This window comes from Pseudophryne corroboree, chromosome 3, assembly GCF_028390025.1.
Source record: "Pseudophryne corroboree isolate aPseCor3 chromosome 3, aPseCor3.hap2, whole genome shotgun sequence".
NCBI lineage: Eukaryota > Metazoa > Chordata > Amphibia > Anura > Myobatrachidae > Pseudophryne > Pseudophryne corroboree.
Window position 1 is genome coordinate 605,509,751 of NC_086446.1, and position 27,045 is coordinate 605,536,795.

Here is a 27,045-nt window from a genome sequence, read left to right on the forward strand (position 1 = left end):
CTTGATGTCCAGTAGCCAAGAAGCCAATCCATCCTGCACGCAGGTGAGTTGACTCCTTCTCCCCTCAGTCCCTCGCTGCAGTGATCCTGTTGCCAGCAGGAATCACTGTAAAATAAAAAACCTAGCTAAACTTTTTCTAAGCAGCTCTTTAGGAGAGCCACCTAGATTGCACCCTTCTCGGCCGGGCACAAAAATCTAACTGGAGTCTGGAGGAGGGTCATAGGGGGAGGAGCCAGTGCACACCACCTGATCGGAAAAAGCTTTACTTTTTGTGCCCTGTCTCCTGCGGAGCCGCTATTCCCCATGGTCCTTTCAGGAACCCCAGCATCCACTAGGACGATAGAGAAATACCTCTAAATAGTAAATAATCGCTGTGAAACAGATTAGGCAGCCTTAAGCTTGCGTCAATGTTTATTATTAAGGCAAAAGCGACAAATGAACCTTCCTCTAACTGATATGTTAGTCAGTCTCCAGTAAGGTACAGAGTCAAGTGGGAGTCAATCTGAAATGAAAGCAACAGCTGCTCCTGCCAGAACAGTGATCCCTATCTCCATCATGATGGGTGTAGGTCAGTAATTAAATTGAAAAATAAGGCCAAGAACGTTTGTACGGAATTTCTAAAGTTATGGAGCAGCGTGCGGTGTGCTAAAGGAGAGAAGATGATAGATTACATAGGCTAATAATTCCCCCCCAAAATTCCATATTGATTCCACAATTTTAAAATAAAATAAATAAATAAATGAGCACAGGTGGACTAGATGCCAAAAGTGAGTGAAAACTTTTCATAGTAACGTTCAACATTTTAAAACAGCGCTCCTACAATTACATTAGATACGTTACTTACATACTGCCTTTAATCCATCTTCTATATACCCAGAGAATTCTCTTCCAATTGTACCAAGCAAGTCCCGCTTTGAAATCTACGAGACCATAAACAAGAACAAGTTAGTCAAGGAGAATATATATATATATATATATATATATATATATATATATATATATATATATATATATATATATATATATATATATATATATATATATATATATATATATATGTGCAAGAGAGGGTAGGGGTAATAGCGACTAACAGTGTCTACACTTTAAAGGATATATATATGAAAAAATGATAAAATACGTATTTCTAAAAGGTGGGGGGGTATTTATTATAAAACAGACATTTAATAATAATAAAAGAATGTATATTTTTGGATGATATAAAAAATCAAGAAAAAAGAAAGGGATTGGGTTTAGTCAATTAAAACATAAATTTAGACTAATTAAAACATAACTGGAACAGTAAAAGTATATAAAAGTATTTCAGATAAGAGAAAGGTGCTTATCTTAAAAAAGGAAGGTCACTTGAGGTATACCCAACGCGTTTCGTCCATCTGACTTCATTGATGAAGTCAGATGGACGAAACGCGTTGGGTATACCTCAAGTGACCTTCCTTTTTTAAGATAAGCACCTTTCTCTTATCTGAAATACTTTTATATACTTTTACTGTTCCAGTTATGTTTTTATGTTTTAATTAGTCTAAATTTATGTTTTAATTGACTAAACCCAATCCCTTTCTTTTTTCTTGATTTTTTATATCATCCAAAAATATACATTCTTTTATTATTATTAAATGTCTGTTTTATAATAAATACCCCCCCACCTTTTAGAAATACGTATTTTATCATTTTTTCATATATATATCCTTTAAAGTGTAGACACTGTTAGTCGCTATTACCCCTACCCTCTCTTGCACATTTCTAACTAAACAGGCAGCTTATCACTGCCTATCTATTGGGGTCAGCTGACACCTTTTATCCTTAAAGGTGTGTCTACACCTCTGGCTATTGCATTTTATGTATATATTTTAAATTATACAGCCGGCCTATACACCTATACTTGTGGCGCCATACTCTCACCACGCTATATATATATATATATATATATATATATATATATATATATATATATATATATATATATATATATATATATATATATATATATATATATATATATATATATATATATATATATATATATATATAGTGTTGCATACTTCCGTTGGGAAACACAGCTGGGCCCAGCTAGTAGAGCAGAGAATCTAAGAGGCAGATTGAATCTAGTTACATAATAATAATAATAATAATAATAATAATAATAATAATAATAATAATAGAAACCCTATCACAGTCCCTCAAAGAACAGATGTGGAAGGGTTTAAAAAATAAATTATGGTACTAGACACGTGTCTATGAGCAGGATCCCCCCATTTCTCTATCCAATGTATAATATTTGGCCTATTGTATTCTAGGGAATATCTTGGATGATGCGGACATGGACCTGGCCTCTTGTCCCATCGCCTTATATAAGCATGTTTTGACAAACATGCTTTTCTGTGTATTCTAATGCAAGTATACGCTGAAAATTTATGTATTGCACAGTAGAAACTTGCTTATACACGGTTTGCAATTTATGAACACATGGATATGTTTTCTTCTGTAACTTTGTAAAATTCTGTTTTGTCATGCTTCAATAAAAGTAAATTTGGAATAATAATAATAATAATAATAATAATAATAATAATAATAATAATAATAATAATAATACGGCATCCTAACATGTTCTGAAGTCAGCCTTATCCTATATAAAGAAATCCCTTACCCTAGCATATGCTTCAGCCACTGCCTTCAACTGTGGGAAGCTTCGACTAGCCAGCACCAGATTAAAGGAGGACTCATCAGTTCCTAGCTTTCCTTCACCAGCTTGATAGAGTCGCTGAGCATCTTGTTCTGCTTGTTGCATGTTCACATTGGGATTCTCATCACGGTTTCCCTGGGTAAAGACAAGGAGTCGTCTTACTTTTGAGAAACAGAGGTTAGTAGAAATTTCTTGAACCTGGTAAGTGACAGTCACACGCAGTAGAGAAGATTAGCAGGATACTTGTTGCATACATTGGGGTATATGCAATTGCGGTCGAATTCCCGAAATTGCCACAAAAAAAAAAAAAAAAAAAAAAAAAAAAAAAAAAAAAAATCGACAATGCAATTCAGTACTTTCCGTCAAAAAAAAAACGGACTTCCCAAATTCGACTTTTTGAAATTCGACATTTGTCAAATTCGACATTTCGGCAATGGTACAAATGCGGCAATTCGCCAAAAGTATATTCAATTGAAGTTTGGAAATTCGACACCAGTGCTTTTAGACAGTAAATTCGTCATTTTCAATCCGCCCCCCTTTGGTGGCGGAATCTAATAAAAAAATTTAAAAACGTTTTTTTGGGTGTTTTTTTTATTGGTAATAGCATATCTATTTATATTAGAAGGGATTAGGTACTTGGTTTGTCTATTTTGGAGGCACAAGTAATATTTATAATAAGAATTTACTTACCGATAATTCTATTTCTCGTAGTCCGTAGTGGATGCTGGGGACTCTGTAAGGACCATGGGGAATAGCGGCTCCGCAGGAGACTGGGCACAAAAGTAAAGCTTTAGAACTACCTGGTGTGCACTGGCTCCTCCCCCTATGACCCTCCTCCAAGCCTCAGTTAGGATACTGTGCCCGGACGAGCGTACACAATAAGGAAGGATTTTGAATCCCGGGTAAGACTCATACCAGCCACACCAATCACACCGTATAACTCGTGATCTAAACCCAGTTAACAGCATGATAACAGAGGAGCCTCTAGAAAAGATGGCTCACTACAGCAATAACCCGATTTTTTTGGTAACAATAACTATGTACCAGTATTGCAGACAATCCGCACTTGGGATGGGCGCCCAGCATCCACTACGGACTACGAGAAATAGAATTAACGGTAAGTAAATTCTTATTTTCTCTAACGTCCTAAGTGGATGCTGGGGACTCCGTAAGGACCATGGGGATTATACCAAAGCTCCCAAACGGGCGGGAGAGTGCGGATGACTCTGCAGCACCAAATGAGAGAACTCCAGGTCCTCCTCAGCCAGGGTATCAATTTTGTAGAATTTTACAAACGTATTTGCTCCTGACCAAGTAGCTGCTCGGCAAAGTTGTAAAGCCGAGACCCCTCGGGCAGCCGCCCAAGATGTGCCCACCTTCCTTGTGGAGTGGGCATTTACAGATTTTTGGCTGTGGCAGGCCTGCCACAGAATGTGCAAGCTGAATTGTACTACAAATCCAACGAGCAATAGTCTGCTTAGAAGCAGGAGCACCCAGCTTGTTGGGTGCATACAGGATAAACAGCGAGTCAGATTTTCTGACTCCAGCCGTCCTGGAAACATATATTTTCAGGGCCCTGACAACGTCTAGCAACTTGGAGTCCTCAAAGTCCCTAGTAGCCGCAGGCACCACAATAGGTTGGTTCAGGTGAAACGCTGAAACCACCTTAGGGAGAAACTGAGGACGAGTCCTCAATTCCGCCCTGTCCGAATGGAAAATCAGATAAGGGCTTTTACAGGATAAAGCCGCCAATTCTGACACGCGCCTGGCCCAGGCCAGGGCCAACAGCATGACCACTTTCCATGTGAGATATTTTAACTCCACAGATTTAAGTGGTTCAAACCAATGTGACTTTTGGAACCCAAAAACTACATTGAGATCCCAAAGTGCCACTGGAGGCACAAAAGGAGGCTGTATATGCAGTACCCCTTTTACAAACGTCTGAACTTCAGGGACTGAAGCTAGTTCTTTTTTGAAGAAAATTGACAGGGCCGAAATTTGAACCTTAATGGACCCCAATTTCAGGCCCATAGACACTCCTGTTTGCAGGAAATGTAGGAATCGACCCAGTTGAATTTCCTCCGTCGGGCCTTACTGGCCTCGCACCACGCAACATATTTTCGCCAAATGCGGTGATAATGTTTTGCGGTTACATCCTTCCTGGCTTTGATCAGGATAGGGATGACTTCATCCGGAATGCCTTTTTTCCTTCAGGATCCGGCGTTCAACCGCCATGCCGTCAAACGCAGCCGCGGTAAGTCTTGGAACAGACAGGGTCCTTGCTGGAGCAGGTCCCTTCTTAGAGGTAGAGGCCACGGATCCTCAGTGAGCATCTCTTGAAGTTCCGGTTACCAAGTCCTTCTTGGCCAATCCGGAGCCACGAATATAGTGCTTACTCCTCTCCATCTTATCAATCTCAGTACCTTGGGTATGAGAGGCAGAGGAGGGAACACATACACTGACTGGTACACCCACGGTGTTACCAGAGCGTCTACAGCTATTGCCTGAGGGTCCCTTGACCTGGCGCAATACCTGTCGAGTTTTTCCCAACGGTTTATAATCATGTGGAAGACTTCTGGGTGAAGTCTCCACTCTCCCGGGTGGAGGTCGTGTCTGCTGAGGAAGTCTGCTTCCCAGTTGTCCACTCCCGGAATGAATACTGCTGACAGTGCTATCACATGATTTTCCGCCCAGCGAAGAATCCTTGCAGCTTCTGCCATTGCCCTCCTGCTTCTTGTGCCACCCTGTCTGTTTACGTGGGTGACTGCCGTGATGTTGTCCGACTGGATCAACACCGGCTGACCTTGAAGCAGAGGTCTTGCTAAGCTTAGAGCATTGTAAATGGCCCTTAGCTTCAGGATATTTATGTGAAGTGATGTCTCCAGGCTTGACCATAAGCCCTGGAAATTCCTTCCCTGTGTGACTGCTCCCCAGCCTCGCAGGCTGGCATCCGTGGTCACCAGGACCCAGTCCTGAATGCCGAATCTGCGGCCCTCTAGAAGATGAGCACTCTGCAACCACCACAGGAGGGACACCCTTGTCCTTGGTGACAGGGTTATCCGCTGATGCATCTGAAGATGCGACCCGGACCATTTGTCCAGCAGGTCCCACTGGAAAGTTCTTGCGTGGAATCTGCCGAATGGGATTGCTTCGTAGGAAGCCACCATTTTACCCAGAACCCTTGTGCATTGATGCACTGAGAGTTGGCTCGGTTTTAGGAGGTTCCTGACTAGCTCGGATAACTCCCTGGCTTTCTCCTCCGGGAGAAACACCTTTTTCTGGACTGTGTCCAGGATCATCCCTAGGAACAGAAGACGAGTCGTCGGAACCAGCTGCGATTTTGGAATATTGAGAATCCAATCGTGCTGCCGCAACACTACCTGAGATAGTGCTACACCGACCTCCAACTGTTTCCTGGATCTTACCCTTATCAGGGAATCGTCCAAGTAAGGGATAACTAAAATTCCCTTCCTTCGAAGGAATATCATCATTTCGGCCATTACCTTGGTAAAGACCCGGGGTGCCGTGGACCATCCATACGGCAGCGTCTGAACTGATAGTGACAGTTCTGTACCATAAACCTGAGGTACCCTTGGTGAGAAGGGTAAATTGGGACATGAAGGTAAGCATCCTTGATGTCCCGAGACATCATGTAGTCCCCTTCTTCCAGGTTCGCAATCACTGCTCTGAGTGACTCAATCTTGAATTTGAACCTCTGTATGTAAGTGTTCAAAGATTTTAGATTTAGAATCGGTCTCACCGAGCCGTCCGGCTTCGGTACCACAACAGTGTGGAATAATACCCCGTTCCCTGTTGCAGGAGGGGTACCTTGATTATCACCTGCTGGGAATACAGCTTGTGAATGGCTTCCAAAACTGTCTCCCTGTCAGAAGGAGACATCGGTAAAGCCGACTTTAGGAAAACGGCGAGGGGGAGACGTCTCGAATTCCAATTTGTACCCCTGAGATATCACCTGAAGGATCCAGGGGTCTACTTGCGAGTGAGCCCACTGCGCGCTGAAATTCATTGAGACGGGCCCCCCACCGTGCCTGATTCTGCTTGTAAAGCCCCAGCGTCATACTGAGGGCTTGGCAGAGGCGGGAGAGGGTTTCTGTTCCTGGGAACTGGCTGATTTCTGCAGCCTTTTTCCTCTCCCTCTGTCACGGGGCAGAAATGAGGAACCTTTTGCCCGCTTGTCCACGAAAAGACTGTGCCTGATAATACGGCGTCTTCTCATGTTGAGAGGCGACCTAAGGTACAAACGTGGATTTCCCAGCTGTTGCCGTGGCCACCAGGTCTGAAAGACAGACCCCAAATAACTCCTCCCCTTAATAAGGCAATACTTCCAAATGCCGTTTGGAATCCGCATCACCTGACCACTGTCGTGTCCATAACCCTCTACTGGTAGAAATGGACAACGCACTTAGACTTGATGCCAGTCGGCAAATATTCCGCTGTGAGGGACAGCCCTCATTTCTGGATTAGCACCCCACCCACTGCCTCTCATGATTTTAAACAGGGAACCAGCACATTCTGACTGCACAAAAGACACAGGTATGATCCTCTTAATTATATACAAAGTCAGTTTGGGGGTGAGCTTTTGGGGCGTGGGGCTCCCTGTATTGCTCTGGCTGGGCCACCTTGGGGCATCACCACCTTACATTTACTTTTAACACTTATATCACATTGTGTTTGTTTTATATTTATGTTGCTTTTTTCACATCTCTTACACTTATAACACTGCTCAGCTAAACTTCACATTCTGATACTTTACTGCTGTCCTCCTCTTTTCTTTTATATTCAGCAGCCTCTTTCATTTGCTTAACACTAATCTTTCACTCCTATCCTTTTTCTGTGTGATGCCCTGGGGTGGTTTAGCTGGGGTGGTCTGGGGGTGCTCTGCGTCCCGGAGGTGAACCCCTATAGTGTTAGGGACCTGTCCGATGAGGTCACCGTGAAGCAGGTGGGCAGGCTCATATACTGGCCAATATATGCCAAGAACCTCGAATATTATATTACGGTTATAATAATTTTAATGGTGTATGGTGCACCTGCACCCTTTGTTCCTAAGTTGTAGTACAGGTTGAGTCTCCCTTATCCAAAATGCTTGGGACCAGAGGTATTTTGGATATGGGATTTTTCCGTATTTTGGAATAATTGCATACCATAATGAGATATCATGGTGATGGGACCTAAATCTAAGCACAGAATGCATTTATGTTTCATATATACCATATACACACAGCCTGAAGGTAATTTTAGCCAATATTTTTTATAACTTTGTGCATTAAACAAAGTGTGTGTACATTCACACAATTCATTTATGTTTCATATACACCTTATACACACAGCCTGAAGGACATTTAATACAATATTTTTAATAACTTTGTGTATTAAACAACGTTTGTGTACATTGAGCCATCAGAAAACAAAGGTTTCACTATCTCACTCTCACTCAAAAAAGTCCGTATTTCGGAATATTCCGTATTTCGGAATATTTGGATATGGGATACTCAACCTGTACTACAGTACTTAGTCCCAGCAAGGTAGCACATCCCATTATAATAAGCCAGGGTGTGCAGTCCAGGCCCCGTTTCCACATCATCACGCATATATAGAAATGCATCTTTCAAATGCTCTATAGGCAATAATATACTGTCCCTATCTAGGGTATCAATATTTTCAGTCAGGGAATCCGACCACGCCAACCCAGCACTGCACATCCAGGCTGAGGCGATTGCTGGTCGCAGTATAACACCAGTATGTGTGTAAATACATTTTAGGATACCCTCCTGCTTTCTATCAGCAGGATCCTTAAGGGCGGCCATCTCAGGAGAGGGTAGAGCCCTTGTTCTTACAAGCGTGTGAGCGCTTTATCCACCCTAGGGGGTGTTTCCCAACGCACCCTAACCTCTGGCGGGAAAGGATATAATGCCAATAACATTTTAGAAATTATCAGTTATCGGGGGAAACCCACGCATCATCACACACCTCATTTAATTTCTCAGATTCAGGAAAACTACAGGTAGTTTTTCCTCACCGAACATAATACCCCTTTTTGGTGGTACTCGTATTATCAGAAATGTGTAAAACATTTTTCATTGCCTCAATCATGTAACGTGTGGCCCTACTGGAAGTCACATTTGTCTCTTCACCATCGACACTGGAGTCAGTATCCGTGTCGGCGTCTATATCTGCCATCTGAGGTAACGGGCGCTTTAGAGCCCCTGACGGCCTATGAGACGTCTGGACAGGCACAAGCTGAGTAGCCGGCTGTCTCATGTCAACCACTGTCTTTTATACAGAGCTGACACTGTCACGTAATTCCTTCCAACAGTTCATCCACTCAGGTGTCGACCCCCTAGGGGGTGACATCACTATTACAGGCAATCTGCTCCGTCTCCACATCATTTTTCTCCTCATACATGTCGACACAAAATGTACCGACACACAGCACACACACAGGGAATGCTCTAATAGAGGACAGGACCCCACTAGCCCTTTGGGGAGACAGAGGGAGAGTTTGCCAGCACACACCAGAGCGCTATATATATATATATATATACACAGGGATAACCTTATATAAGTGTTTTTCCCCTTATAGCTGCTGTATTGTTAATACTGCGCCTAATTAGTGCCCCCCTCTCTTTTTTAACCCTTTCTGTAGTGTAGTGACTGCAGGGGAGAGCCAGGGAGGTTCCCTCCAACTGAGCTGTGAGGGAAAATGGCGCCAGTGTGCTGAGGAGATAGGCTCCGCCCCTTTTTCGCGGACTTTTCTCCTGCTTTTTTATGGATTCTGGCAGGGGTTAAAATTCATCCATATAGCCCTGGGGGCTATATGTGATGTATTTTCTCCAGCCAAGGTGTTTTTATTGCTGCTCAGGGCGCCCCCCCCTAGCGCCCTGCACCCTCAGTGACCGAAGTGTGAAGTGTGCTGAGGAGCAATGGCGCACAGCTGCAGTGCTGTGCGCTACCTTGGTGAAGACAGGACGTCTTCTGCCGCCGATTTTCCGGACCTCTTCTGTCTTCTGGCTCTGTAAGGGGGCCGGCGGCGCGGCTCTGGGACCCATCCATGGCTGTGCCTGTGATCGTCCCTCTGGAGCTAATGTCCAGTAGCCTAAGAAGCCCAATCCACTCTGCACGCAGGTGAGTTCGCTTCTTCTCCCCTTAGTCCCTCGATGCAGTGAGCCTGTTGCCAGCAGGTCTCACAGAAAATAAAAAACCTAAAACTAAACTTTTCACTAAGCAGCTCAGGAGAGCCCCTTAGCCTGCACCCGTCTCGTTCGGGCACAAAAATCTAACTGAGGCTTGGAGGAGGGTCATAGGGGGAGGAGCCAGTGCACACCAGGTAGTTCTAAAGCTTTACTTTTGTGCCCAGTCTCCTGCGGAGCCGCTATTCCCCATGGTCCTTACGGAGTCCCCAGCATCCACTTAGGACGTTAGAGAAATATTTTTAAAAATATTTTTATTTTTTATTTAAATGGAATGGTAAAAATCAGAAAAAAAATTGCGTGGGGTCCCCCCTCCTAAGCATAACCAGCCTCGGGTTCTTCGAGCCGGACCTGGTTGCCAAAATCCGGGGGGGAAAATGACAGGGGATCCCCCGTATTAATAAAACCAGCACCGGGCTCTGCGCCTGGTGCTGGTGCAAAAAATACGGGGGGAGAAAAAAAAAAAAAAAAAGAGTAGGGGTCCCCCGTATTTTTTACACCAGCACCGGGCTCCACTAGCTGGACAGATAATGCCACAGCCGGGGGTCACTTTTATACAGCGCCCTGCGGCCGTGGCATTAAATATCCAACTAGTCACCGCTGGCCGGGGTACCCTGGGGGAGTGGGGACCCCTTCAATCAAGGGGTCGTCCCCCCCCAGCCACCAAAGGGCCAGGGGTGAAGCCCGAGGCTCTCCCCCCCCATCCAAGGGCTGCGGATGGAGGGCTGATAGCCTTGAGAAAAATGAAAGAATATTGTTTTTTTCCAGTAGTAGTACTACAAGTCCCAGCAAGCCTCCCCCGCAAGCTGGTACTTGGAGAACCACAAGTACCAGCATGCGGGAGAAAAACGGACCCGCTGGTACCTGTAGTTCTACTGGGAAAAAAATACCCAAATAAAAACAGGACACGCACACCTTGAAAGTACAACTTTATTTCACACATGTCGACACACACATACTTACCTATGTTCACATGCCGACCTCTGTCCACTTGTCCAAGTAGAATCCACGTGTACCTGTGAATAAAATTATACTCACCTGATCCAGTGTCCAGATTATAATCCACGTACTTGGCAAAAAAAAAAAAAACGAACACCCGGACCAAACGGACTGAAAGGGGTCCCATGTTTACACATGGGACCCCTTTCCACGAATGCAGAGACCCCCGTGACTGCTGTCACAGAAAGGTCTCTTCAGCCAATCAGCGAGCGCAACGTCCTGGCACTCTGCTGATTGGCTATGCGCGTCTGAGCTGTCAGACAGCGCATCGCAAAGCCTCTCCATTATATTCAATGGTGGGAACTTTGCGGACAGCGGTGGGGTCACCCGCGGTCAGCGGCTGACCGCGGGTAACCCCACCGCTGAACGCAAAGTTCCCACCATTGAAACTAATGGAGGGAGCTGTGCGATGCGCTGTCTGACAGCAGACGCGCATACAGACAATCAGGAGAGTGCCACGAAGTGGTGCTTCCTGATTGGCTGAAGGAACCTTCTGTGACAGCAGTCACGGGGGGTCTTTGCATTCGTGGAAAGGGGTCCCATGTGTAAACATGGGACCCCTTTCAGTCCGTTTGGTCCGAGTGTTCGTTTTTTTTTTTTTTGCCAAGTACGTGGATTATCATCTGGACACTGGATCAGGTGAGTATAATTTTATTCACAGGTACACGTGGATTCTACTTGGACAAGTGGACAGAGGTCGGCATGTGAACATAGGTAAGTATGTGTGTGTCGACATGTGTGAAATAAAGTTGTACTTTCAAGGTGTGCGTGTCCTGTTTTTATTTGGGTATTTTTTTCCCAGTAGAACTACAGGTACCAGCGGGCCCGTTTTTCTCCCGCATGCTGGTACTTGTGGTTCTCCAAGTACCAGCTTGCGGGGGAGGCTTGCTGGGACTTGAAGTCCTACTACTGGAAAAAACAATATGCTTTCATTTTTCTCAAGGCTATCAGCCCCCCATCCGCAGCCCTTGGATGGGGGGGGGGGGGGGGGGGGGGCAGCCTCGGGCTTCACCCCTGGCCCTTTGGTGGCTGGGGGGGGGGGGACCCCTTGATTGAAGGGGTCCCCACTCCCCCAGGGTACCCCGGCCAGGGGTGACTAGTTGGATATTTAATGCCACGGCCGCAGGGCGCTGTATAAAAGTGACCCCCGGCTGTGGCATTATCTGTCCAGCTAGTGGAGCCCGATGCTAATGTAAAAAATACGGGGGACCCCTACTCTTTTTGTCCCCCGTATTTTTTGCACCAGGCGCAGAGCCCGGTGCTGGTTTTAAAAATACGGGGGATCCCCTGTCATTTTTCCCCCTGGATTTTTAGAACCAGGACCGGCTCGAAGAGCCCGAGGCTGGTTATGCTTTGGAGGGGGGACCCCACGCAATTTTTTTTCCGGGTTTTTTCCCGTTTTTTAAAAATCGGATCAAAATCCGTCAAATCGGCCGTTTTTCGACAGCGGGACTGCCAAATCCGTTTTTTATTGAATATGTTGAATTTCGGCACCCACTTGCCGGAATTAGACGGTCGAATTGTGTCGAATTTAAAAACGGGCGAAAAATTGCCGCGATTCGCCGCTAATTGCATATACCCCATTGTGTGATGCTCAATATCGAATGTATTTTAAGGCTTTTTATCAAGATTTAGCCTACCAGGTTGTGAATCTAGACTTAGGAATATTAACTAACCATAGTTTGTAAAGCCGCCAGTCATCCATAGCTTTGACCAATAGTTTTAAAACCAGTTTTAAAAATTGCGAAAAGAGTCCATGCTAAACTATTGGTCAAAGCAGCAGAGCTTTGACAAACTGCTTGTTAGTAAATGTACACCTTCCCCTGCATTTCTGGACTTCCCCAAATCAAGTAGCACAGCAGCATTTTGTCTATGTTTGCCGCATCCCCCACAGTCACCATTGAACAAAAATTCTATACACATAAATATGAGAAGACCTCAACGATTCCAGATGCATTAAACATACTGTACACACAGCCAACTGCAAGGGTGGTAGAGGACTATTGTTTCACCATCTGTGTATGTATCCTAAAGGTGCAGACTTAAAGGCTAGATATACAAAGCAGTGGCTTGCTCTATGGCTTTGACCTGGAAACTGAAAGCAGCAGTAAGTGAAAAAATAAGATTTTACTCACCGGTAAATCTATTTCTCGTAGTCCGTAGTGGATGCTGGGTACTCCGTAAGGACCATGGGGAATAGACGGGCTCCGCAGGAGACTGGGCACTCTAAAGAAAGATTTAGGTCTACCTGGTGTGCACTGGCTCCTCCTCCTATGACCCTCCTCCAAGCCTCAGTTAGGACACTGTGCCCGGAAGAGCTGACACAATAAGGAAGGATTTTGAATCCCGGGTAAGACTCATACCAGCCACACCAATCACACCATATAACTCGTGATAGGAACCCCGGTTAACAGTATGATAACAATGGAGCCTCTGAACAGATGGCTCGCAATAACAACCCGATTTTTGTAACAATAACTATTTACAAGTATTGCAGACAATCCGCACTTGGGATGGGCGCCCAGCATCCACTACGGACTACGAGAAATAGATTTACCGGTAAGTAAAATCTTATTTTCTCTGACGTCCTAGTGGATGCTGGGTACTCCGTAAGGACCATGGGGATTATACCAAAGCTCCCAAACGGGCGGGAGAGTGCGGATGACTCTGCAGCACCGAATGAGAGAACTCCAGGTCCTCCTCAGCCAGGGTATCAAATTTATAAAATTTAGCAAACGTGTTTGCCCCCGACCAAGTAGCAGCTCGGCAAAGTTGTAAAGCCGAGACCCCTCGGGCAGCCGCCCAAGATGAGCCCACCTTCCTCGTGGAATGGGCTTATTCAGATTTAGGCTGCGGTAGTCCCACCGCAGAATGCGCCAGCTGAATAGTGCTACAAATCCAGCGCGCGATAGTCTGCTTAGAAGCAGGTGCACCCAGCTTGTTGGGTGCATATAAAATAAACAGCGAGTCAGTTTTCCTGACTCCAGCCGTCCTGGAAATATAAATTTTCAGGGCCCTGACTACGTCCAGAAACTTGGAATCCTCCAAGTCCCTAGTAGCCGCAGGCACCACAATAGGTTGGTTCAAGTGAAAAGCTGATACCACCTTCGGGAAAAACTGAGGACGAGTCCTCAACTCTGCCCTATCCATATGGAAAATCAGATAGGGGCTTTTACAGGACAAAGCCGCCAATTCTGACACACGTCTGGCCAAAGCCAGAGCCAACAACATAACCACTTTCCACGTGAGATATTTTAAATCCACAGTCTTAAGTGGCTCAAACCAATGTGATTTCAGAAACTCCCAAAACCACATTGAGATCCCAAGGTGCCACTGGGGGCACAAAAGGAGGCTGAATATGCAGAACTCCCTTGACAAAAGTCTGAACTTCAGGCAGTGAAGCCAGTTCTTTCTGGAAGAAAATCGACAGGGCCGAGATCTGGACCTTAATGGACCCCAATTTGAGGCCCAACGTCACACCTGCTTGCAGGAAATGCAGGAATCGACCCAGTTGAAATTCCTCCGTTGGGGCCTTCTTGGCCTCACACCAAGCAACATATTTTCGCCAAATGCGGTGATAATGTTTTGCGGTGACATCCTTCCTGGCCTTGATCAGGGTAGGGATGACTTCCTCCGGAATGCCTTTTTCCTTTAGGATCCGGCGTTCAACCGCCATGCCGTCAAACGCAGCCGCGGTAAGTCTTGGAACAGACAGGGTCCCTGCTGCAGCAGGTCTTGTCTGAGCGGCAGAGGCCAAGGGTCCTCTGCAAGCATCTCTTGAAGCTCCGGGTACCAAGCCCTTCTTGGCCAATCCGGAGCCACGAGAATAGTTCTCACTCCTCGCTTTCTTATTATTCTCAGTACTATGGGTATGAGAGGTAGAGGAGGAAACACATAAACCGACTGGTACACCCACGGTGTCACTAGCGCGTCCACAGCGATCGCCTGAGGGTCCCTTGACCTGGCGCAATATCTTTTTAGCTTTTTGTTGAGGCGGGACGCCATCATGTCCACCTGTGGTTTTTCCCAACGGTTTACCAGCATCTGGAAGACTTCTGGATGAAGTCCCCATTCTCCCGGGTGGAGGTCGTGCCTGCTGAGGAAGTCTGCTTCCCAGTTGTCCACTCCCGGAATGAACACTGCTGTCAGTGCTAACACATGATTCTCTGCCCATCGGAGAATCCTTGTGACTTCTGCCATTGCCCTCCTGCTTCTTGTGCCGCCCTGTCTGTTTACATGGGCGACCGCCGTGATGTTGTCTGATTGGATCAGTACCGGCCGGTTCTGAAGCAGGGGTCTTGCTTGGCTTAGGGCATTGCAAATGGCCCTTAGCTCCAGAATATTTATGTGAAGCGAAATCTCCTGATTTGACCACAGTCCTTGGAAATTTCCTCCCTGTGTGACTGCACCCCAGCCCCGAAGGCTGGCATCCGTGGTCACCAGGACCCAGTCCTGTATTCCGAATCTGCGGCCCTCTAGTAGATGAGCCCTCAGCAGCCACCACAGCAGCGACACCCTGGTCCTTGCCGACAGGGTTATTCGCTGTTGCATCGGGAGATGGGACCCGGACCATTTGTCCAACAGGTCCCACTGGAAAATCCTTGCGTGGAACCTTCCGAATGGAATCGCCACGTACGAAGCTACCATTTTTCCCAGGACTCGTGTGCATTGATGTACCGACACCTGTCCCGGTTTTAGGATGTCTCTGACTAGAGATGACAACGCCTCGGCTTTTTCCATTGGAAGAAACACTTTTTTCTGGTCTGTTTCCAGAATCATTCCCAGGAACAGAAGACGTGTCGTCGGGACCAGCTGTGACTTTGGAATTGAGAATCCAGTCCTGCTGTTACAGAACTTCCCGAGAAAGTGCTACCCCCTTACCAACTGTTCCTTGGACCTCGCCTGTATCAGGAGATCGTCCAAGTACGGGATAATTAAAACTCCCTTCTTGCGAAGGAGTATCATCATTTCGGTCATTACCCATGGTAAAGACCCTCGGTGCCGTGGATAATCCAAACGGCAGCGTCTGGAACTGATAGTGACAGTCCGGTACCACAATCTTGAGGTACTCCTGGTGAGGAGGGTAAATGGGGACATGCAGGTAAGTATCCTTGATGTCCAGAGAGACCCTGTAATCCCCCTCGTCCAGGATCGCAATAATCGCCCTGAGCGATTCCATCTTGAACTTGAATCTTTTGTTATATGTGTTCAAGGATTTTAAATTTAAGATGGGTCTCACCGAACCGTCCGGTTTCGGTACCACAAACATTGTGGAAAAGTAACCCTTTTCCTGTTGAAGGAGGGGTACCTTGATAATCACTTGCTGTGAATACAGTTTTTTGGATAGCCACCAACACTGCCTCCCTGGCAGAGGGAGTTGCCGGTAAGGCAGATTTTAGGAAACGGCGGGGGGGGAGACGTCTCGAATTCCAGCCTGTACCTCTGAGATACTGTTTGAAGAACCCAGGGATCCACCTGTGAGAGAGCCCACTGTGCGCTGAAATTTCTGAGACGGGCCCCCACCGTACCCGGGTCCGCCTGAGCAGCCCCAGCGTCATGCTGTGGACTTACCGGACGCAGGGGAGGACTTCTGCTCCCGGGAACTAGCTGTGTGCTGCAGCTTTTTCCCTCTACCTTTTCCTCTTGGCAGAAAAGAGGAGCCTCTAGCCCTCTACTTTTCTGGGGCCGAAGGGACTGTACCTGATAATACAGTGCTTACTTTTGCTGTGGGGTAGCTTGTGGCAAAAGTTTTGATTTCCCAGCCGTAGCTGTGGAAACGAGGTCTGAAAGACCATCCCCAAACAGTTCCACCCCCTTCTAGGGCAAACTTCCATGTGCCGTTTTGAATCGGCATCGCCCGACCATTGCCGAGTCCATAACCCCCGTCTGGCGGCAATGGTTTTACATAGCGCTCATTAGTGATGCCAGTCGGCAAATATCCCTCTATGCATCACGCATGTATAAGACAGCGTCTTTTATATGCTCTATTTTCAGCAAAATATTGTCCCTATCAGTATAAATATTATCCGACAGGGCAGCTGCCGCACTGCACATCCATGCCGAGGCAATAGCAGGTCTCAATATAATGCCCGTGTGTGTGTATATATCTTTAAGGGTAGTTTTCTGCTTTCTATCAGCAGGTCCTTCAGGGCGGCCGTATCCGTGACGGTAGTGCCACCTTTTTTAATAAGCGTGTAACCGCTTTATCTACCCTAGGGGTTATTTCCCAACGAGACCTATCCTCTGGCGGAAAAGGGTACGCTGCTTAGAAATTATCAATTTCTTATCGGGGGAAGTCCACGCTTCCTCACACACCTCATATCAATTCCTCAGATGCAGGAAAACTACTGGTAGTTTTCGGTCACCAAACATAATACCCTTTTTTGTGGTATCTGGGGTATTATCAGAAATGTGTAATACATTTTTCATTGCCTCAATCATGTAACGGGTGGCCCTATTGGAAGGTACACTAGTCTCATCGTCGTAGACACTGGGGTCGGTATCCGTGTCAACATCTGTGTCTGCCATCTGAGGTAGCGGGCGTTTTAGAGCCCCTGATGACATGTGAGACGCTTGGACAGGCACAAGCTGAGCAGCCGGCTGTCCCATGTCGTCAAACCTTATATGTAAGGAGTTGACACTGTCACGTAATTCCTTCCATAAGTCCATCCACACCGGTGTCGACCCCGCAGGGGGCGACATCCCATTCACAGGCATTTGCTCCGCCTCCACATAATTATCCTCATCATACATGTCGACACAGCAGTACCGACAGCGCACACACAGGGAATGCTCTGACAGAGGACAGGACCCCACAAAGCCCTTTGGGGAGACAGAGGGAGAGTATGCCAGCACACACCAGAGCGCTATATATCACAGGGATATCACCTATAGAGTGTTTTCCCTTATAGCTGCATAATATATATATATACTGCGCCTAATTTGTGCCCCCCCTCTCTTTTTAACCCTTTTCTGTAGTGCAGGACTGCAGGGGAGAGCCAGGGAGCGATCCCTCCAGCAGAGCTGCGAGGGAAAATGGCGCCAGTGTGCTGAGGGAGATGGCTCCGCCCCTTTTTCGGCGGGCTTTCTCCTGCTATTGTAAAAGTTCTGGCAGGGGTTAATAAACACCTATATAGCCCCATGGGCTATATATGGTGTCAGTTCGCCAGCCAAGGTGTTAATATTGCTGCTCAGGGCGCCCCCCCCCAGCGCCCTGCACCCATCAGTGACCGCAGTGTGTGGTGTGCATGAGGAGCAATGGCGCACAGCTGCAGTGCTGTGCGCTACCTTGGAGAAGACAGAAGTCTTCAGCCGCCGATTTTCCGGACCACCTTCTTGCTTCTGGCTCTGTAAGGGGGACGGCGGCGCGGCTCCGGGAACGGACGACGAGGTCGGGTCCTGTGTTCGATCCCTCTGGAGCTAATGGTGTCCAGTAGCCTAAGAAGCCCAAGCTACCACCACTTAGGTAGGTTCGCTTCTTCTCCCCTTAGTCCCTCGGTGCAGTGAGCCTGTTGCCAGCAGGTCTCACTGAAAATAAAAAACCTAACATATACTTTCTTCCTAGGAGCTCAGGAGAGCCCCTAGTGTGCATCCAGCTCAGCCAGGCACAGAAATCTAACTGAGGCTTGGAGGAGGGTCATAGGGGGGAGGAGCCAGTGCACACCAGGTAGACCTAAATCTTTCTTTAGAGTGCCCAGTCGTCTGCGGAGCCCGTCTATTCCCCATGGTCCTTACGGAGTACCCAGCATCCACTAGGACGTCAGACAAACATGCTATGCTCTGTACAGATTATTACGATCACTTTCAAATTTCCAGGTCAAACCTGCAGAGGAGCATCCGCCTTCAAAACAGCTGCTTGGTAAGTATAGGCACAACGGTTTCACTTCAAGACCAAAAATTAAATATCGTAGAGTTTAGGCCACACTCGCTTGCCTATGACATTTAAGAATGAATTTGGTCAGATTAATTTGCATATACATTTGTCAAAAGACAAAAATGTAATTACAATGAAGCTCAAAAACAAATAAAAACTTTTGCCAAACTATTCATGACATTTTAACAATAGGCATATACTCCTTGCACTGAACAAGATAAAGTTGCATTAGTACAGTGCAAATTCCCTAGGTCAAGCTTACTGCTCAGAAATGGTTAGATGTCGTCTTTAGAACAAACAAACAAACAAACAAACATTAACTGCTCAGCTGACCTGGCACATAGACACAAGAAGCCTCTCAAAGTGACCAGACGTGTCAGATCGGATGTCCTTCTCAATGTCTCGCCCAAACTCTGCCTTGTAACACGCAACAATGCTCTTAATCTCGTTGTTTGTCCTCGTGCACAGGATCTCAATGAGCACTCGTTCCTGTGTTCCTGCTCCCTATAAGAATGCAAGAAAAAGGATACAGGTTACAGGGCATAAAATATAATGAATATAAAATAATTATTCTCTATATCTATCTATCTAATAAGATATTACTTACCGGTAAATCTATTTCTCGTAGTCCATAGTGGATGCTGGGGACTCCGTAAGGACCATGGGAAATAGACGGGCTCCGCAGGAGACCTGGCACTTTAAGAATTTGGATACTGGTGTGCTCTGGCTCCTCCCTCTATGTCCCTCCTCCAGACCTCAGTTAGAGAAACTGTGCCCGGAAGAGCTGACAGTACAAGGAAAGGATTTTGGAATCCAGGGCAAGACTCCTACCAGTCACACCGTATAACTTGTGATAAACTTACCCAGTTAACAGTATGAACAACAACGGAGCATCAGATCAACCCTGATGCAACCACAACATAACCCTTATTTAAGCAATAACTATATACAAGTATTGCAGAAGAAATCCGCACTTGGGACGGGCGCCCAGCATCCACTACGGACTACGAGAAATAGATTTACCGGTAAGTAAAATCTTATTTTCTCTAACGTCCTAGTGGATACTGGGGACTCCGTAAGGACCATGGGGATTATACCAAAGCTCCCAAACGGGCGGGAGAGTGCGGATGACTCTGCAGCACCGAATGAGCAAACACAAGGTCCTCCTCAGCCAGGGTATCAAACTTGTAAAACTTTGCAAGTGTGTTTGAACCTGACCAAGTAGCTGCTCGGCAAAGCTGTAATGCCGAGACCCCTCGGGCAGCCGCCCAAGACGAGCCCACCTTCCTTGTGGAGTGGGCTTTTACTGATTTTGGAAGCCGCAAACCAGCCGCAGAATGAGCCTGCTGAATCGTGTTACAGATCCAGCGAGCAATAGTTTGCTTTGAAGCAGGAGCACCCAGCTTGTTGGATGCATACAGGATAAACAGCGACTCAGTTTTCCTGACTCTAGCCGTTCTGGCTACATAAACCTTCAAAGCCCTGACCACATCCAGCAACTCGGAATCCTCCAAGTCACGAGTAGCCACAGGCACCACAATAGGTTGGTTCATATGAAAAGATGACACCACTTTTGGCAGAAATTGTGGATGGGTCCGCAATTCTGCCCTGTCCATATGGAAAACCAGATAGAGGCTTTTATGTGACAAAGCCGCTAATTCTGACACATGCCTAGCTGAAGCCAAGGCTAATAGCATGACCACCTTCCACGTGAGAAATTTTAACTCCATGGTTTTGAGTGGCTCAAACTAGTGTGACTTCAGAAAACTCAACACCACGTTAAGATCCCAAGGTGCCACTGGAGGCACAAAAGGGGCTGAATATGCAGCACTCCCTTTACAACGTTTGAACTTCAGGAAGAGAAGCCAGTTCTTTTTGAAAGAAAATGGATAGGACCGAAATCTGGACCTTAATGGAACCCAATTTCAGGCCCAAAATCACTCCCGACTGTAGGAAGTTAAGGAAAACGGCCCAGCTGGAATTCCTCCGTAGGGGCATTCCTGGCCTCACACCAAGCAACATATTTTCGCCATATACGGTGATAATGTTGAGCCGTCACATCCTTCCTAGCTTCCATCAGTGTAGGAATGACCTCATCCGGAATGCCTTTTTCTGCTAGGATCCGGCGTTCAACCGCCATGCCGTCAAACGCAGCCGCGGTAAGTCTAGGAACACACAGGGCCTCTGTTGCACAAGTCCTGTCTTAGAGGCAGAGGCCACGTCCTCTGTGAGCATTTCATGCAGATCTGGATACCAAGTCCTTCTTGGCCAATCCGGAACAAATAGTATTGTTCTCACTCCTCTTTTCCTTATGATTCTCAGCACCTTGGGTATGAGAGGAAGAGGAGGAAATACATATACTGACGGGAACACACACGGTGTCACCAGTGCGTCCACAGCTATCGCGCCTGAGGGTCTCTTGACCTGGCGCAATATCTCTGCAGCTTTTTCTTGAGGCGGGATGCCATCATGTCCACCTGTGGCAGTTCCCACCGACTTAAAATCTGCATGAAGACTTCTTGATGAAGTCCCCACTCTCCCGGGTGGAGGTCGTGCCTGCTGAGGAAGTCTGCTTCCCAGCTATCCACTCCCGGAATGAACACTGCTGACCGTGCGCTTACGTGATTCTCCGCCCAGCGAAGAATTCTGGTGGCTTCTACCATCGCCACCCTGCTCCTTGTGCCGCCTTGGCGGTTTACATGAGCCACTGCGGTGATATTGTCTGACTGAATCAGAACCGGTTGGTCGCGAAGCAGGGTCTCCGCTTGACTTAGGGCGTTGCATATGGCCCTTAGTTCCAGGATATTGATGTGAAGGCAAGTCTCCTGCCTTGACCACAGCCCTTGGAAATTTCTTCCCTGTGTGACTGCCCCCCACCCTCAGAGGCTTGCATCTGTCGTCACCAGGACCCAGTCCTGAATGCCGAATCTGCGACCTTCGAGAAGGTGAGCACTCTGCAGCCACCACAGGAGAGACGCCCTGGTGGATAGGGTGATTAATCTGAAGATGTGATCCGGACCACTTGTCCAGTAAGTCCCATTGGAAGGTCCTCACATGGAACCTGCCGAAGGAAATGGCCTCTTATGATGCCCCCCTCCTTCCCAGGACTCTAGTGCAGTGATGCACTGACACCTGTTTTGGTTTTAATAGATTCGAGACCAGTGTCACGAGCTCCTGAGCTCTCTCTATCGGGAGATAAACCCTTTTCTGGTCTGTGTCTAGGATCATGCCTAGGAGAGGCAGATGAGCTGTAGGAACCAACTGCGACTTTGGAATATATAGAATCCAGCCGTGTTGCCGTTACACTTCCAGAGAAAGTGATACGCTGTTCAGCAACTGCTCTCTTGATCTCGCTTTTATGAGATCGTCCAAGTACGTGATAATAGTGACACCTTGCTTCCGCAGGAGCACCATAATTTCCGCCATTACCTTGGTGAATATTCTCAAGGCCGTGGAGAGACCAAACGGCAACGTCTGAAATTGGTAATGACAATCCCGTACCGCAATTCTGAGGAACGCCTGGTGAGGTGGATAAATGGGGACATGAAGGTATGCATCCTTTATGTCCCGAGTAACCATAAAATCTCCCCCTTTCAGGCTTGCAATGACCGCTCTTAGCGATTCCATCTTGAACTTGAACCTTTTCAGGTATATGTTCAGGGATTTTAAATTCAATATGGGTCTGACCGAACAGTCTGGTTTCGGGACTACAACATGGTCGAATAATAACCCCCTCCTTGTTGAAGGAGGGGAACCTTGACCACCACCTGTTGAAGATACAATTGTGAATTGCAGTTAACACCGTTTCCCTCTCGTGGGGGGAAGCCGGCACGGCCGTCGGTGAGAGGGCATCTTCCCAAAGTCCAGCTTGTATCCCTGAGACACAATATCTATTGCCCAGGGATCTACCAGGGAGTGAACCCACTTGTGGCTGAACTTACGAAGGCGTGCCCCCACCGGGCCTAGCTCTGCCTGTGGAGCCCCAGCAACATGCGGAGGATTTTTGTAGAGGCCGGGGAGGACTTCTGTTCCTGGGAACTAGCTGTGTTGTGCAGCTTCTGTTCTCTGCCCCCGCCTCTGGCAAGAAAGGACGCACCTCGGACTTTGTTTCTTTATTCGAAAGGCTGTATTTGATAATGTCGTACTTTCCTAGGCTGTGCAGGAATATAAGGCAAAATATCAGAATTACCAGCTATAGCTGTGGAGACCAGGTCCGAGAACCCTTCTCCACACAATCCTCAGCCTTCCATATGCCTCTTAAGTCGGCATCTGTCCATTGCATATTCTACAGGACACGTCAAGCAGAAATCGACATAGCTTTGACTCTAGGACCCAGTATACTCATGTCTCTTTGGGCATGTTTTATATATATACATATCTCTTAAGACAGCATTTTTAATAAATATATATACAGGTTGAGTCTCCCTTATCCAAAATGCTCGGGACCAGAGGTATTTTGGATATGGGATTTTTCCGTATTTTGGAATAATTGCATACCATAATGAGATATCATGGTGATGGGACCTAAATCTAAGCACAGAATGCATTTATGTTTTATATACACCTTGTACACACAGCCTGAAGGTAATTTTAGCCAATATTTTTTATAACTTTGTGCATTAAACAAAGTGTGTCTACATTCACACAATTCATTTGTTTCATATACACCTTATACACACAGCCTGAAGGTCATTTAATACAATATTTTTAATAACTGTGTATTAAACAAAGTTTGTGTACATTGAGCCATCAAAAAACAAAGGTTTCACTATCTCACTCTCACTCAAAAAAGTCCGTATTTCGGAATATTTGGATATGGGATACTCAACCTGTATATGTGTGTGTGTATATATATATATATATATATATATATATATATATATATATATATATATATATATATATATATGTATATATATATATATATATATATGTATATATGTGTATATATATATATATATATATATATATATATATATATATATATATATATACACACACATATATACATATATATATATATATACACATATATATATATATATATACACACATATATATATATACACATATACATATATATATACATATATATACACACACACACACACACACACACACACACACACACTAGGGTCTCAATCTCTGCTGATAAGGTACCTGTCCACGCTGCCACAGCGCTATAAACCCATGCCGACACAATCGCCGGTCTGAGTAGTGTACCAGAATGTGCACGCTATCTGCAGGATCCCTGAGAATAGCTGTTACGTCAGGGCTACCTTTTGGGCAAACGTGACACCCTAGGGGAAGATTCCCATCATATCCTGGCCCTAGTGGGGAAAGGATACTGCCTCAGAATTTTTTGTGGGAAACTGCAGTCTCTTGTCTGGAGATTCCCGCTCTTTTTCTTCATGAGAGGGAAATTTACCTCAGCTTTCTTCCCCTTAAACATGTGTACCCTTGTGTCAGGGAAAGATGAGTCATCAGTGATATTCAAATCATCTTTTATTACAATAATCATATATTGAATACTTTTCTGCCATTTTGGCTGTAACTTTGCATTATCGTAGTCGACACTGGAGTCAAACTCAGTGTCGATATCAGTGTCTATTATTTTGGATAGTGAGCATTGAGAGACTCTAAAGGACTCTGCGCCATAGGGACAGACATGGGTAGATTTCCTGTCTGTTCTCTAATCTTTTGTGCAATAAATTCACCTTAGCACTTAATTACACATATCCAAACAGGTGTCGGCATTGTCGACGGAGACACCCTCTCACACACATTTGCTCCATCTCCTCCTTAGGGGAGCCTTTTACCTCAGACATGTCGACACACACCACACTCAGGGAATGCTCATCTGAAGACAATTCCCCCATAAGGCCCTTTGGAGAGACAGAGAGAGAGTATGCCAGCACACACCCCAGCGCTATTAACCCAGGAATAACACAGTAACTTAATGTTAACCCAGTAGCTGCTGTTTATATTGATTTTTGCGCCTAATTATATGCCCCCCCCCCTCTCTTTTTACCCTCTTCTACCGTGTAACTGCAGGGGAGAGACTGGGGAGCTTCCTCTCAGCGGTGCTGTGGAGAAAAAACATGGCGCTGGTGAGTGCTGAGGAAGAAGCCACGCCCCCTCTACGGCAGGCTTCTGTCCCGCTTTCATGTACAATTTTGGCGGGGGCAAACTTTTGCCAAAGAGGTCTCTAATTGCTGCCCAGGGCGCCCCCCCTTGCGCCCTACAGTGACCGGAGTATGTGGGTTTAGTGTGGGAGCAATGGCTCACAGCCGCAGTGCTGTGCGCTACCTCATATGAAGACTGGAGTCTTCTGCCGCCGATTTCGAAGTCTTCTTGCTTCTGTCTGCCGGCTTCTGTCTCTGCGAGGGGGACGGGGGCGCGGCTCCGGGATGGGACGACCAAGGGTGCGATCCTGTGTACGATCTCTCTGGAGCTAATGGTGTCCAGTAGCCTAAGAAGCAGGACCTATCTTCAGTGAGTTGGGCTGCTTCTCTCCCCTCAGTCACACGTAGCAGAGAGTCTGTTGCCAGCAGATCTCTCTGAAAATAAAAAACCTAACAAAATACTTTTTTTAGCAAGCTCAGGAGTGCTCACTAAGTAGCACCCAGCTCGTCCGGGCACAGATTCAAACTGAGGTCTGGAGGAGGGACATAGAGGGAGGAGCCAGAGCACACCAGTATCCAAATTCTTTCTTAAAGTGCCCTGCCTCCTGCGGAGCCCGTCTATTCCCCATGGTCCTTACGGAGTCCCCAGCATCCACTAGGACGTTAGATAAATATATATATCTATACAAACACACACACACAATATTATTGTATAACTTTAATATTCCTGCTCACATTTTGCTTTTAATTTCGTTGAGCTGGCATGGAAAATTATTCTAAACTCCAGTGGGCCAACAGTAAAAGTTTTTCATTTTTTTTTATCATCATTGTTCCAATGTTTTTACACCAATTTCCGGTTATAGCCGATTCATTTAGAACTTCTGTCACTTTGGATACTTCATATAAAGTATTGGATGATCAGTTCTGGAGGTTCAATGAGTTAGGAGGTCTCAAAAGGGGTTAAAGCGAACCGAAATTGCACAATGAGTGCTCCAGCTAGACAAGGGACTCCTTAGAGTAGTCCCTCGGAGAGCCCGCTCCGCAACCCGCATTAATAGATGATGCGGGCTGTGCTACTGTCTGTTGGGCCACAGCCACCTTCCCTGTCTCGGTACTGCTGCAAAGAGGAGCAACACTGCAGAAGACAAGAAGGTGAGAGAGTGGGCTAAAGAGACATGAGTGGGGGCACTGGTTAGAAACAAGTGGCATGAGCTCTAGAAACATAGGAGGGATGGAAAAGGGATGGCGCTGTAAAGACACAGAGGGATCTGGTCTCTCCAGGATGTTTGATTGGGGAAGTTAATAGAAGCTTTGGGGCAGGTCAAAATTATCTGGTTTAAATGCCATTGTATGAAAAGGATAATAAGAATTTACTTACCGATAATTCTTTTTCTCGTAGTCCGTAGTGGATGCTGGGGACTCCGTAAGGACCATGGGGGATAGCAGCTCCGCAGGAGACTGGGCACATCTAAAGAAAGCTTTAGGACTATCTGGTGGGCACTGGCTCCTCCCCCTATGACCCTCCTCCAAGCCTCAGTTAGGATACTGTGCCCGGACGAGCGTACACAATAAGGAAGGATTTTGAATCCCGGGTAAGACTCATACCAGCCACACCAATCACACCGTACAACTTGTGATCTGAACCCAGTTAACAGCATGATAACAGAGGAGCCTCTGAAAAGATGGCTCACTACAGCAATAACCCGATTTTTTGGTAACAATAACTATGTACCAGTATTGCAGACAATCCGCACTTGGGATGGGCGCCCAGCATCCACTACGGACTACGAGAAATAGAATTATCGGTAAGTAAATTCTTATTTTCTCTAACGTCCTAAGTGGATGCTGGGGACTCCGTAAGGACCATGGGGATTATACCAAAGCTCCCAAACGGGCGGGAGAGTGCGGATGACTCTGCAGCACCAATTGAGAGAACTCCAGGTCCTCCTCAGCCAGGGTATCAATTTTGTAGAATTTTACAAACGTATTTGCTCCTGACCAAGTAGCTGCTCGGCAAAGTTGTAAAGCCGAGACCCCTCGGGCAGCCGCCCAAGATGAGCCCACCTTCCTTGTGGAGTGGGCATTTACAGATTTTTGGCTGTGGCAGGCCTGCCACAGAATGTGCAAGCTGAATTGTAC

The 27,045-nt window shown here is 46.4% G+C and overlaps 1 protein-coding gene across 3 annotated transcripts in view; it reads right to left on the bottom strand.

Annotated features, from left to right (window-relative positions):
- ANXA7 (annexin A7) overlaps window positions 1–27,045 on the bottom strand; it is a 205,728-nt gene that overhangs the window by 53,815 nt on the left and 124,868 nt on the right. For all 3 annotated transcript variants that reach the window (XM_063961521.1, XM_063961519.1, XM_063961520.1), the window contains 3 exons: window positions 19,115–19,285; window positions 2,663–2,833; window positions 845–920 (listed from right to left, as the gene is read on the bottom strand). In XM_063961521.1, the coding sequence (XP_063817591.1) occupies window positions 845–920; window positions 2,663–2,833; window positions 19,115–19,285 (418 nt within the window). The remainder of the gene's footprint in view (window positions 1–844; window positions 921–2,662; window positions 2,834–19,114; window positions 19,286–27,045) is intronic.